This window comes from Macadamia integrifolia, unplaced genomic scaffold (genome assembly GCF_013358625.1).
Source record: "Macadamia integrifolia cultivar HAES 741 unplaced genomic scaffold, SCU_Mint_v3 scaffold1900, whole genome shotgun sequence".
In the NCBI taxonomy this organism is placed as follows: domain Eukaryota; kingdom Viridiplantae; phylum Streptophyta; class Magnoliopsida; order Proteales; family Proteaceae; genus Macadamia; species Macadamia integrifolia.
In genome coordinates, this window is record NW_024868409.1 from 71882 (window position 1) to 86861 (window position 14980).

The 14980-nt window shown below is 40.5% G+C and overlaps 1 protein-coding gene across 1 annotated transcript in view; it reads right to left on the bottom strand.

Moving 5' to 3' along the window:
• Positions 1-3445: 3445 nt before the first annotated feature.
• LOC122065142 (signal peptide peptidase-like 2) overlaps positions 3446-14980 on the bottom strand; it is a gene marked incomplete at its 5' end in the record, with an annotated part of 37221 nt that continues 25686 nt past the window's right edge. Inside the window, 2 exon segments of the mRNA XM_042628948.1 lie at positions 3446-3912; positions 4010-4093. Of these exon segments, the coding sequence (XP_042484882.1) occupies positions 3818-3912; positions 4010-4093 (179 nt within the window).

Genomic DNA, 14980 nt, shown 5'->3' on the forward strand with positions numbered 1-14980 from the left:
TGACAGTTGACACTCTTAAGAGGTCTGAAGTCAATTCTCCTTGGAGTGTACCTAACACCCAAAAAAAAATCCTTGACCTTGTATTGACTGTGTCTTGGGATGCCAATCTGATGGCTAGTATCAATCCCATCTTTATTACGCTGAGTTGATAACACGACCCATAGTACCTTGTATACAGGGGAAGGGGAAAGGCTTTGTGAACATGAGGCATAAGGAATATCTCCTCACATCAAATATTATATTGAGAAAATATCACTTCCATCCCCTGAATCATGTTGAAATATCAACATATTGACCTCACAATTTTCCAAAATTATCACTCACATCCCCTCAAATAAAAAGATTCTATATAATATTTCCAATAGTTTGAAATGGTTTTTAAGTCAATTGATTTTTTCTCATAATGCCTATTATCCTCTAAAACATGAAATACCAATTATACCCTTAATCAAATAAAACCCTCTTCCTCTTCCCTGTTCTCGTTGAACCAAATGAAGAAAAGCTAAGAACTTGAAATTGCTCCAATTTCTCCCATATATAGTCTTCTTCAGTGAAACTCATACGCAGCCAATTTCTCGCATCATCTTCTTCATTGAAGCGATTGGAGTTCTCGGTTCTCATCTTTTCAGAATTTTTTTTCTTTTTTTTTTTTTTTGGTTTCCATCTGTCTAAAGTCTGAACAGGGGACGTTTTTCTTTCTGTTTTCTGTTTGTTGGCGTGGAAGGAAACGATGTTTTTCATGAGTGTTAAAACTTCGAACGGCAGGATGATGCTGTAACCGGCTGAATGTTAATATGTATTTCATTCGCTTTCAGGTGTCTGATTAGAACAACTTTGTGACGAGTAATTGGTTTGTCTGATTTTCATTTTGGGGATTGAAACCATATTACCTACTTTATATTAGATATCATGTTGTGCGCTTGCTCCGGTGAACAATTCAAGCTTGAAGAAGTGCCTCAGTCACCAGAATCACTGCCAACGAAGGACTTCTCAGTCAATGGCCTCTTGTCAAGAACAGGTGACTGGGATTCGAAGTTTTGAGGATAGCCAGGTTGAAGATGTTGAATCCACTCTGGAAGAAGCTCTCTCTTTAAATTATGAGGTGGGTTCTGTTGGTGTATGATGTCTTATATTCCGTCGCAGTTTAATCCAGGGAGTACTGATGCAGCACCTAGACAGGCAGGACGGCGATCCCGTTAGCCGGTTAGCGGGCCGTGGGGGTTGCAAGGGGGGCAGGAGGGCCCCCTGCATAGCATGGAGTGTAGGGGGGTGCAGCCCCCCTCTCGAATTTTTTATTTGAGGGCAATTGTAATTTAATCTGGATTAGGGTGGCAATTGTAGTTTAATCCGGATTAGGGTTTTTTTTTTTTCGCTATATATTTGTAGCGAGGGTTTCTTTCTCTGTAATGCAAGCAATACTGAAAGGTGTGAGGACGGGCGTTGTAACCCTATTCTCCATTGATAGTGAAGCAGGATCTCATCTCACTGGGGATGTAGGCAACCTTGTCGAACCTCGTAAAATCCGTGTGCATTGTTTGTTATGTTTTTCCATTATCTTCTGCATCGTTTTAGGGTTGCGTTTCTACAGGTTCTGTTTTCCTTTTGTCCACCAGAATCCTAAGATTTTTCTTGTAACTTTGTGGTTTTGTTTCAACGGAGGGAGTCTTATTTCAAGTTAAGTTCCTTGACAAGCAAGAAGCGAGGGCTTTGTTGGGACGACAAGAATATCAGAGAGGAAATTTTGATGCCCCATTTCAAGTGTTTCAAAGGATCGATGTTCAGGGTTTAACACCAAGGATGACAAAAGCTATCATTGCAAGATCTCGACAAAGAAAAGGGCGTCATAAAGGGAAAACTTGCAGATGGGTATAATTGTCGATGCATTCGGTGATGAGAGAAATTGGCTGCGTGTGAGCTTCAGTGAAGAAGAGGATTGGAGAAACTGGAGAAATTGCATGTTCTTAGCTTCTTCTCCATTTAGTTCGGTGAGAAAAGGAGAAGGGGCAGTTGGTTTGATCGAGAAAGGGGAAGGTTTATTTCATTAAAGGGATAATGAGTATTTCATGTTTAGGAGGGTAGTTTAGGCATTATGAAAAAAAAAATCAATTTACTTAACGGTCATTTCAAATGGTCAGGACGTTAGATAGAATCTTTTTATTTGAGGGGAAAGTGAGTGATATTTTAAAAAAAATGTGGGATCAAATTGATATTTCAAGATAGTTTCAAGGGAGAGGAGTGATGTTTCCTCTATTTTATTTTATTTTTCTCTTTCCTTTAAAGAATGAATATAAAATACTAGGGCTGAGACAAGTTCTAGTTGGGCCAGGTTTTATAAAACCTCAGCCCAACCCTCATGGCCTTGAGTTAGAGCCCTAGTAATTTTCGGGTCCTCATTGATGGCCAGGCTGGACCGCCAGACTGACCCCGATTATGAGTTTTTTTGATATCTTACGAGGCTGAGATGCATTTTCAACCCAAATGAAACCAATCCCAACCATCCAATTTAAGGTCTAAGCAAGACTAATCCAAGCCCTTAATCTTAAGGCGACATCGCCATGTAGAACCTCGGCTAGGGTTGCAAGGGGAGATTGGAAGGAGGTTGCCAAGCTTGCTAAAGAACCAATCACAGGGGCGATTCACCAGGTAAACTTATTCCGGCCCCCAGATTTCTAGCAAGAGTTGGCCTCGGTGAGGTTAACATCATACAAAAGAAAATAAAATTAGGATGGGGAGTACCAAACTATATTACATGCCCAAATAAAATGGAAGTAGAAAATAAATGGAAGAAGGGAACAATGTTGAGGAACAAAAATGGACGTGTAGAGAACCTGCCAAGAGCTTCTACCCGACATAGGTCAAGAGTCTAGTTTTTAATATAGGTAGAATTGATGCTGGGCTGGACAAATTTGGTCGCTGGTTCCAATAGGGATTAGATGGAATTTAGAACGTACTTGGTGTATTTTTGTAAATAGATTTGAATCGCCATAGGAAGTATATAAAGTATTGAAGAGTCTGGAGTCCAATTTAGTATAAACTTTATGGAAAAGGCTCTCAGCGCCTAAGGTATACACTGCGCGTCCTCACATTTATTATTATATAAATTGTTTCTAAAAGAGGGAAAAAATGTGGGTCACACCAAGCCCCTCTTCAATTGGTTTTTAAGAAGTTACAGCCCATGGATGGTTTGATAAATACTAGAATAATTGGTTTAAAAGAAAAAAATGAATCCATAATTTGAAAAATGTTTCATATGATATGTACTTATAATTTGAAAAATATCACATGTGAAGTGTTTTTTGTAATGGATCGCTTAGACCATCCATTTCTTTCCTGCACTTTTGCCAAAGGGGTCCCCCAACATTCACATTCAATCACAGAAAAACCGATAGAACCACAAGTTCAAAATTGCTTCAACTTGAAGTGAGAGAGTTAAAAAGTTCTGCCAGAAGACAAAAGAATGTTTGTTTTATTGCAATTGTTCTACAAAGGATTCCAATAATAATTGACAAATTCTTACAGTTAAAAATCATTTATCTGGAACAACTTCTAAATATTACAATATCAAGGTGAGAGTGGCAAACCTGATGCCTTGCTTACAGAAAAAATGGAAAGATAGTACACAATAATTAACTGCTCACCTGGACCTTAAAATTCTTCATTTGTTTTATCGATGTGCCATTCCATTTCTCAAACTGAGGTGACCTTGATAGGAAGGAATTAGCATCTGCTAATGCATTCTCTTGTACATTGGTAGCTTCATCAGATACAAAGGGGATATCTCCCTTGTCTTCTTTAAGAAAAAAACTGACCTAGTGCTTCAAACTGATCCAGACGATTCACTAGATGGTGAACTCCCATAGTTCCACAGGTGATTCAGCTCATCCCTCCACAAGCCTAGTGCCACAACAGTCCCTGAAAAGCAAATTCAGAACCATGAGTTAGTAGGTGCACCTCCCCAAATAAGACCTTAATATGTAAGTATTTCCCAGAGAAACCACAATTCTATTACCTAATGTACATGGTACAAGGTACAGAAGTGCAGGTTGACCATTCCCATTCATTAGATACAAGCCAAGGTATGTCAGTAAAAGACCTGCAATAGGGAAATTGTCATTTCTTGTTAATAAGAAACACTGCTGCTGCATAATTCTATGGTTCGTACTACGTAGGTCATCTGCCAAAGTATAAGCTATTCAAATGATTAAAAAACAGATTCTAACTTTGAGGTTGTCGGTGGATAATGCTACTATAAGAAATAACTGGAACTCAATAGTTCCACGGAAACACTTTTGATCATTCCAACTACCAACTAGGGTAGGCAAGCAGGGTTTTCATCAAGAGATACAATGGCCAGCATGTTATATCACCATTCATGCTGGTGGATATGAATATGAAAGTGACTAAACTATAATCTATTCTAACATATAATAACCCGCACCCCCACCCCCACCCTATGAATCTGGAATTTGATCCCCTACAACCAGCTGAGCTAGCTGAGACATTCCAAATATCATTGTACCATTTTGCCGCATTGAAAAAATGCCAAGATCTTGGAACTACTTATATTTTCTGACTATCAAAAATGTGCTAAGAATGGAAAAAATGGCCACATGTGAGACTGACCCAGGAAACCAAATTTGGAAATATGTCCATCATAGTTGCTGTCGGAGTAAAGGATCGACAATAAGGGCGTTCTAGTGCATTGTAGATTCTTATCCAAGACTTGTATCATTTGATGATGCCATTGTAATCGCTAGAAACATGTGAAGTGTATGGCTAACCCAATAACGAAAGTTTCATAAGGGGATTGGAGCAGGCTACCATGAAACAAAAGATCTTCTTTCTAAAGAGATTCAATTCGAACTATATTATAAGTCCAAGATCCAATATTGAAATCATTTCAAAGGTTTTCCCTGACTTTGTCCGTGTCAACAAACAATTCGAAATTCTTATAACAAGATGTATGAAGACCAAAAATTTTCAGAGATTTCCTCACCCGTATTTCTCATTTTAGTTATTAGATGTCAACTTTTCTGAGAAGATTTTCAGACTCTCTTCCCTCCCTCAAAACTATCCCTGAAGGCCTTCTCAACAAGTTCCTTCCCCATTACCTTCATGGTTCCCTCTTAGTTTTTCAACAATCCTACATAGATTAAATAAGTTACTCACCATTTTCTCTGCCTTATCCCTAAGAAAGAAGGTGCTTCCTCCACAACGGAATTTAACCCGATTTCATTTTGTTTATGGCTAAGATCCTTGATAACAGGCCGAAGCTCGTGGTTGAATCCCTTGTTAGTGACAACCAATCTGCTTTATCCCTGGTAGAAGCATATAAGATAACATCTTCCTTTGCAATGAGATTGTCAGAGGTTTTTTGAAAGGAAGAGCCAACCTCCTTTGTCTCTCTTCAACCTCTTCTCGGTGCTCATAAATGGGAATCCTGTAGGGTATTTCAGCTCTTACATGGGCATTCACTAAGGGTGCCCCCCTATCTCTATAAATATTCACTCTGGCTCCTGAGGTCCTTTCCAGAAGTATTCAGGCTAAGATGGAACAGCTTCTTATCTCGTCATTTTCGAAGGTAAGGCTTTCGACTTTGCAGACGATCTTAGGATCCTCTCCAAGGCCTCCCCTCTTCAGTGGAGAAGATCATGTCCTATCTTCGTCACTTTCAGAGTTTTGTCTGGACTCCGCATCAACGTCTAGAAGTCCCTCTCATTTTTTCCGGTGTCTCCGAGGCTTAAAAGCTCAATTTGTTAGCTCTTCCCGTGTTCTCCTTGGGTAGCCTCCCAGTTAAGTATCTTGTGCTCCCCCTGATTGCCTCCAAGCTGTCTTTGCATCACTACTCCCTATTATGGACCTCATATGCACAAGAGGCTGCAATTGTGTAAAGGAAAGCTCCTATCTTATGCAGGTCACCTCAAGTCAATTAGGTCAATGCTCCAATCATCTTACATCTATTGGCCGAGCATCTTCAAGCTGCCCAAGTCCATAATCAAGAACCCTAATTCTCTCATGTGCAATCTCCTCTAGCAAGGTACTGAGTGTTCTAGCTTTATTCACCCCATCGGTCCGTCTTCTGCCTCCCCGAAGAGGAAGGAGGCTTGGGTCTGAGAAGAATCAAGGAATGTCAACTCTTCTGGGATCCTTAAACTTATCTAGAAACTTGATGCTAGGAATGACTGGGTTTACTCTAGACCTCTCAGAATTAATTATATATGGACCTTTCCTATTCCTTCATATGCTTCTTGGGCATGGAGAAAGATTTTGAAGTTCAGATTCTTGTTGTGGTCATTAAGTCCCAAATTGATGATGGTGTCATGGCGCTGACACCTGCATTTGGTAAGAGCACTAGCACCCTCTTGGGATTCTCATCCACTTTGTTGTTGATAGATCCCATATATTCCTCAAGTTTCGAAAGGCTGTCCATGGTCTTAGATATTCTTCTCCCCTTCGGCTGGGCTCCTCCCCTGCTCTCCATCTAGGATGCTTTTCCAGTCATTCCCAAGAGACCTAATAATGTAGGACTGGGTTTGACAAGACAAACCAGACCCAAAACTGCAAGAACTTATAAACCAAAGAAGAACCAAAACCAATTCCGAATATATATATATATATATATATATAAAATCAGACTTCAAATATCATTCCAGAAAACTGCCGACCTCTAGGAACCATATTACAGAGAACAAATAAGAACAGCAGTAATTCTTAGAACTAAACCAGGGACTGAACAGAGTTATTAACAGATTCAAGTGATCAAAATATTCGAACAGCAGTCCAGAAATCAGAAACTAAACCAACAGAAGTATCGATTTCAGAAGTAGAAATTACAAACCACTAGAAGACAAAAATATAGAGATTTTGAATATCTCTTCAAAGGCAGCACAGAATCAGGCCTGCTTTAGGTCGAACCCTACTTGGACAGAGGGGAACCTTCGACCAAAAAATTGGGACATTCCGACAACTGGAACTGGTTCTTTCAGTAAGGACCGAATGCTCTGTTCTCTCGGAAAATCTGGGCAGAGTCTGAAATACACATACCTGATTTAGAGCAGTGCTAAAACCTTGAGAATAGAGAGAAATTAAAGAATAGTAGAGCCTGAAAAAGACCTCTTGGACTTCACGCCGCAAGGAGTCACTAGGATCACACAAGTCATTCTTCCTTGATCAGACACAAGGAACAACCATGGAAAAAGCCAGCGGCAGCAGCATAAGAGCTTTCTTTTCAAATTCAAAAATCGTGGGCTATGTTGCTGCCCTTCTCGTTATTTATAATAATGATGGGGAAGATTACAAATAATAGTAACTCAGATTTTAGAAACTAACAAAGACTGAGTTACTAAAAACTAGTAACATGAAGTTACTAAAACTGAAACTGCAAAAAAGGAAACTAGATCTGAAACTGAATTTAAAAACTACTCAGGACATGACTTAGAAACAAAATATATGGCTAAATTAGCAACTAAATAATATCTAACATCTCCCCATCACTAGCCCAAATCATGGGCTATATAAAGCCAGATCTGGTCGACCCAGTCAGCCACTTGGGTCGACCTTCTTGGTCCTTCTCTTGTAGACCCTTGTTGGTGCTGCATCAACTCTCCCCGGCTTGAAAACATTCAACTCCGAAAAATGGATAAGGGATATGTAGCGCTCATACAAGTCGGGATCAAGTCTCTTGAAATCATCAGCATGAATCCAAGTACAATCACTACGGGGATGGCCTTTCCACTTGACAAGAAAAGTGTGACAACCGGTGCCACGGCAAGAGGTCTTGTAATTATCATCCAAGCCGTCTTCAATAACTTCAAAAGTAGGTGGCTTCTGTTGGGGTAGCCTCAGCATTTGTTCTGTGTCTCCATCATCCGAATGGTGCCCAACATAAAGGTGAAGATCAGACACATTAAACACGTTGCTTATGGTCATGTCATCAAGCAACTCAAGCACATAAGCATTAGGTCCTATACGTTTCAGCACCTTATAGGGACCCATCTTCCGTGGATGTAACTTGGTATTGACACCTGTCTGAAATCGTTCAGGATTTACTCGAATCATCACCATGTCCCCGGGTTTGAACTCCACATAATGCCGATGACGATCAGCAGAAGCCTTATACACCTCGTTGTTCAAGGCAATACGTCATCGGACGTTGGCATGCACCTCAGTAATATGACGTAAGAACTCATCAGCCTTAATACTAACTCGAGCTTGGGGTGGGAGTGACATAAGATCAATAGGTCGCTTAGGCTGAACTCCAAGCAAGATCTCAAAAGGAGTACGACCTGTTGTCCTATTCACTAAGCTGTTGTAGGAAAATTTTGCAATATCAAGAATGGAAGGCCATGTCTTATCATAATCTCGAACCAAACACCTCAACAAGTTTCCCAAGCTACGGTTCACCACCTCTGTCTATCCGTCCGTCTGTGGATGAAATGCAGTTGAAAAGTTCAGCTTTGTATTTGTCTTCAACCACAATGTCTTCCAAAAATAACTCATGAATTTAATGTCACGGTCAGACACAATACAAGTTGGTAGCCCATGTAGTCGCACTACCTCCTTGAAGAAGAGCTTTGCAACCTGATAAGCATCAAAAGTTTGTGACAAGGTATGAAATGAGCCACCTCAGAGAAACGAACCACAATCACCATAATGGAATCATATAATTCTTTAGTAGGAACAAAATCCATGCTAACATCAACCCACGGTGCATGAGGAACAGGTAGTGGAGAGTATAATCATGTGTTCTATTTACCCCCTTTTGCTAACTGACATACACAACATCTCTTAATCACATGACTGACATCCTTGGCAATGCATGGCCAATAATATCGATCCGTCACCTGTGCAAGAGTGTTATCCTTCCCAAAATGTCCTCCTAATCCTCCTCCATGTAACTCCCGTATGATGTGGTGACGTAGAGAAGAGTTTGGAATACAAAGCCGTGTACCAAATAATAAGTACCCATCATGAATGGAGTACTTTAGGTGCTGTCCACCCTATTGCAACTCCGCAAAGACAATGTTGAAATCAGAATCAGATGCGTACTCACCTCGTATCTAATCAATGCTAATAACATGTGCTGAAAATGTATCAAATGTGAGCACTTTCTGGCTAAGTGCATCAGCCACTGGGTTCTCTTCAGCCACTGTGTTCTCTTTTCCCGCCTTGTACTTCATAGTAAATATAAACTCCTGCAAGTAAGCAACCCATTTGGTATGCCTATGGCTAATCGACTTCTGTGAGTGAAGGTGCTTCAAAGCCTCATGATCAGTGTATAAAATGAACTCCTTACCAATTAGGTATTGTCTCCAATGGCGTAGCACTTGGACGACTACATATAACTCCAAAAATTATGTTGAATAATACTTCTTCGCCTCATTCAGTTTCTCGCTATAGAAAGCGATGGGGTGTCATTGCATTAACACTCTTCCTAACCCAACATGTGAAGCATCAGTAGCTACCTCAAATACTTTGTCAAAATCTGGTAGGAGTAGAATGGGAGCCTCTGTCATCTTCCTCTTCACAAGAGCGAAGGCTTTGGTCGCTGCTGCTGTCCATTCAAACTTCCCTTTACTCGACTTCATACATTCAGTGACGGGTGCAATGACTGCACTGAAATTCCAAATAAATCTCCTGTAGAAGGAAGCCAAACCATGGAAGCTACGAACTTCTGTTAGTGTCTTAGGTATAGGTCAATCAGTGATGCCCTTGATCTTCTCCAGATCATCTTCAACCCCTTTTGATGACACTATAAATCCAAGGAATACAACCTTGGGCAGCATAAATGAACACTTCTTGAGATTAATGTATAACTTCTCTGCACGGAGTACTCTCAAGACTTGCCTCAAGTGATCCATATGCTCTTCTTGGTTCTTACTATATATCAAAATATCATTAAAGTAAACAACCAAAAAACGACCAATGAAGGGACGAAGTACCTGTGTCATAACTCACATGAAGGTGCTAGGTGCATTCGTCAGACCGGAAGGCATGACTTTCCACTCATATAAGCCATCCTAGGTTTTTAAGGCAGTCTTCCACTCATCTCCAAAACGGATGCGAATCTAATGATAGCCACTCCTCAGATCTAATTTGGAAAAGACCTTTGCCCCCGGATAGTATATCCAACATATCATCTAGTCGTGGTATAGGGAACATATACTTGACTGTTATCTTGTTGATAGCATGGTTGTCCACACACATACGCCAAGACCCATCCTTCTTCTACGTGATTATAGTTGGCGTTGCACAAGAACTTAAGCTCTCCTCAATGAAGCCCTTCTGTAATAGCCCATCCACTTGCCGTTTCAGCTCAACATGTCTATAAGTGAGAAGGTTGAGTAACACAGAACCAGGTACCAAATCAATAGCATGATGTACATCTTGTATGGGAGGTAGCTCATCTGAGAGATCATCAGGGACTAAGTCAGAAAAATCAGATAAGAGCTCTTTAATAGGTGCATTATGTGTTACCTCAGGTTGGGGAGTGACTTCTTGAGTAACAATAGCCATAACCATTCCAGTCTTATGACTTGTGGGTAAGAACTACTTACGGGGAATAGCTAACAACTCTTTTGTGGGCATAGCTACCACCTTCTTCTCAATGTCAACATCCTTCTGATTCAACCTTAGGGATCTCCGTCGCCGTATTTTAGCTGGCACATTTACCGGATAGAAAATTGTAGGAACACCTTTCCACATGAAAGTACACAGATTCTTCTTCCCTCTAACCATGGCATCATTGTCATACATCCAGGGACGACCAAGCAATACATCTATGAGTTTCATTGGGATCACATCACACCAAACTTTCTCTTCATACTGATAAAGTTTCAGAGGAATTGAGCACGTCTTGTTCACCTCCAAGGTATTACCATTCAGCAAGGATACCTTAGAAGGCTCAGAATGGGGGTCAGATTTCAAGGTTGCTTTCTTCACAAAGGCTTTAGAGACAACATTGACACAACTGCCACTATCATATATAATCTGACAAGTATGCTCACCTGACTTCATATGGCTATAGAATATACAGTTACGTCCCTAATCCTCTCCTTTGGTTTCAACCACCAATATGCGAGTAACAATATTTATTCCATGAGTGCCATCCTCATTAGTGTCTTCCATGTCATAGTCATATCCACCATCATCATTATCATTCAAGGGATAGGGGTAAAAAGTTGACTCATCTTCCTCATTGGATTCGTCAACCTCAGCTACTGCATTAATCCTCTGCTTATGTGGGCAAGATTTAACAAAGTGCCCTACCTCCTGGAAAAGGAAGCACTGCACCTTATTAGTACTTGTCATGGGTGCCTTGCCTTTGTGATCAGCCCGTAGAGGAAATGTGAACTTTGGGGGCACTCAACTACTAGGTTTCGTGGCTAGAAAAGTTTTCTTGACCTCCCCAGCTTGAAAACCAAACCTTCTACCTGGCTGTGCTATAAGCTCCTCTGCTCATAGTGCCTATCAAAACAATCCCTCACTGAGTACACATCAACCACACCAATCCCCCTGTTGATTTCAGCTCGCAATCCCAGTCGAAATCGAGATAATAGTTGTCTTTCATTCTCCCTTATGCCTGTACGAGAATAAAGTGCATCAAACATGTTCATGTACTCTGCAACATAGTCCCTTGACGAAGAGAATTCAGCTGGTCTTGTATGCGAGCTCTGAAGTTGCGTGGCAAGTATTTGTCAGATAGCTCAAGTTTCATCTCCTCCCAACTAGTAGGTGATTCTTTACCACAATCTTCCAATTAATGCTCATAGGTCCTCCACCAATCACAATCAGCCTCAACTAGCTTAGCACGAGCTAGTTTCCTCAGGTAAATCATAATAGTCAAAATAGTCACCCAATGCCACTACCCAATCACAAAACAGTTGGGCGTCATGTCTTCCATCAAACTCCTTCAAATCGAGTTTGACCTTCTGTGAATCTCCAGAGTACCTCTGATATGTGGGACGTTTAGTCTCAAAGTAACCCCTTTCATATTCTTCAAATTTAGGTTGCACTACAAGAACCCTCTGTGGTGCTCTCATATTAGGGTTTGCTCTCCTGTTACCCAACTGAGCAGCTACATTCAATGGGGCTTCCACTTCGGGTGTTGTATGTGAATCACTGGTAGGCTGTTGTGGTGGGGTCTCTACATTCAACAACCTTATATTCAGTTTAGCCTTCAATTCAGTCCGCAAGGCTTGCTGTTCAGCCTTCATCTCAGTCCTCATATTTTGTAACATCTCCAAAAGAAAAACTAGGGTGGGGGTGTTGTTCTCAGCCATGTTCTGATACCACTTAATGTAGGACTATGTTTGACAAGCCAAACTAGACCCAAAACTACAGGAACTTATAAACCAAAGAACAACCAAAACCAATTCTGAATATATATATATATATATATATATAATCAGACTTCAAATATCATTCCAAAAAACTACCGACCTCTAGGAACCATATTACAGAGAACAAATAAGAACAGCAGTAATTCTTAGAACTAAACCAGGGACTGACCAGAGTTATTAACAGATGCAAGTGGTCAGAATATTCGAACAGCAGTCCAGAAATTAGAAACTAAACCAACAGAAGTATCGATTTCAGAAGTAGAAATTACAGACCACCAGAAGACAAAAATATAGAGATTTTGAATATCTCTTCAAAGGCAGCACAGAATCAGGCCTGCTTTGGGTCGAACCCTACTTGGACAGAGGGGAACCTTCGACCAAAAAATTGGGACATTCCGACAATTGGAACTGGTTCTTCCAGTAAGGACCGAATGCTCTATTCTCTCGGAAAATCTGGGCAGAGTCTGAAATACACATACCTGATTTAGAGCAGTGCTAAAACCTTGAGAATAGAGAGAAATTAAAGAATAGTAGAGCCTGAAAAAGACCTCCTGCACTTCACGCCGCAAGGAGTCACTAGGATCACACAACAAGTCATTCTTCCTTGATCAGACACAAGGAACAACCATGGAAAAAGCCAGCAGCAACAGCATAAGAGCTTTCTTTTCAAATTCAAAAATCGTGGGTTGTGTTGCTGCCCTTCGCTTTATTTATAATAATGACGGGGAAGATTACAAATAATAGTAACTCAGATTTTAGAAACTAACAAAGACTGAGTTACTAAAAACTAGTTACATGAAGTTACTAAAACTGAAACTGCAAAAAAGGAAACTAGATGTGAAACTGAATTTAGAAACTACTTAGGACATGACTTAGAAACTAAATATATGGCTAAATTAGCAACTAAATACTATCTAACATCTCCCCATCACTAGCCCAAATCGTGGGCTATCTAAGGCCAGATCTGGTAGACCCAGTCAGTCACTTGGGTCGACCTTCTTGGTCCTTCTCTTGTAGACCCTTGTTGGTGCTACACCACCTAATGGGAGTGGAGATCTTGTAGTTTGGTCTTCCTCTTTCACAGGCCAGTTCTGGTCCAAGTCCGCTTGGAACCTTGTTCGTGCTCGGGCCCCCTTGATTCCCTGGTTCAAGATTGCCTCATTCAAGAAGCAAATCCCAGCCACAACTTCTCTATCTAGCGAGCCTTGACTCAATGCCTTCCAACTCGGGTTTTCCTCATTCAGATACACATTCGGGTTTCCCCCTCCCGCTGTCTTTGCTGGAGTCTGCCGACATGGATCACCGCTTCTTTGCTTGCCCCTTTTACCAATCTTTAGGAAAGGGATGCTTGCTAAATGCTGGCCTAAAGGAGAAGAATTATCCCTGCAACTGGGACTAGAATTGGATTGACATGACCTTTGCCAGCAAATCAAATTGTGACACCGTCGGAACGCTTGCTATTAATGCTGCCATATATCACATCTAGATGGAGCACAATCTCAGAAGATGGAAAGCCAAATCTAGGACCATCCCATTAGATTTGAGATACAATCCTCTTTGATGTTAGATCCAAGATACCAGGTCTCCCCTCTAGGTGCATTGATTCCCTAACTAACAGGTTGATTGTTGTTGCCTGGGTCATCCCATTACTTTGTGAAGTGCCCCCCTCCTAAATGAGGGTTGCATTTGGTATTTCCTTTTTTTCTTACCTTTCCCTCTCCTTAGGGGGTGCATGCATATTCTTCCCTATTTGTAATATATTATCTTATTCACCAAAAATAAATAAACAAAGCATAGGACATAATATAATCATATTCATAAAAAAATAAAAATAAAAACATAAATCAAGGTAAACTCTTGAAGTGTCAACAAGGCATGTTGTCACCTTGGACCCAAGATAGAGCCTAGACACCTAGGTGACACCTTGACAACTATGAATCATCTCCTAAAATTTCACTGCAATATTTCAAATATTTCCCTAATTTTTCCCTTCAATAACTTACCAGATTTTGACCATTTCGAGGAAATATTTTGAGGTCAACTGAGGTTGGAATCTGAAACCTTGCCCAAACATCTCCCGACTCCAACCCTGCCGATCTAGCTCCAATATCTTCCTCAGACTCCTCTGCCCATGCTAGGTTTACACCATAATGGTGGACAAACAGAACAAACAATATCTACCTTTCCAAATCCACAATGGGGCCATCAAATTCATCCACAGTTGATTTGCAATAGTAGTATGATTCCGTGTTAAAAAATTTGAATGCATATTTTCAATAGACCAACATCAAGAACCATGAGCAAAAGCAAGGCAATAATTTGCAACTGATTGTACTCATGCTCTAATGTTGTAAGATGACGTAATACAACAAAAATGAAATGAATAGAACTTTACTCCAGCCAAAGAGTGGAGATCTGTCTGTTTGTTACTTTTGTCTCAGATCAATTTCACGAAACTAATTTCAAGACCTTATTTGTATTTCATCGATGATAAATAGAATGTAGTCACTCCGTTTTAATTGGCTTTCATGATTAGAATTCTCTAGGATAAGTAGAACTCCACCGTTATATGACTACAGTGGAACAGATGGGACTGAAGGAATTTAAGTAGACTAAGACATCTATCCCAGATTGGTATA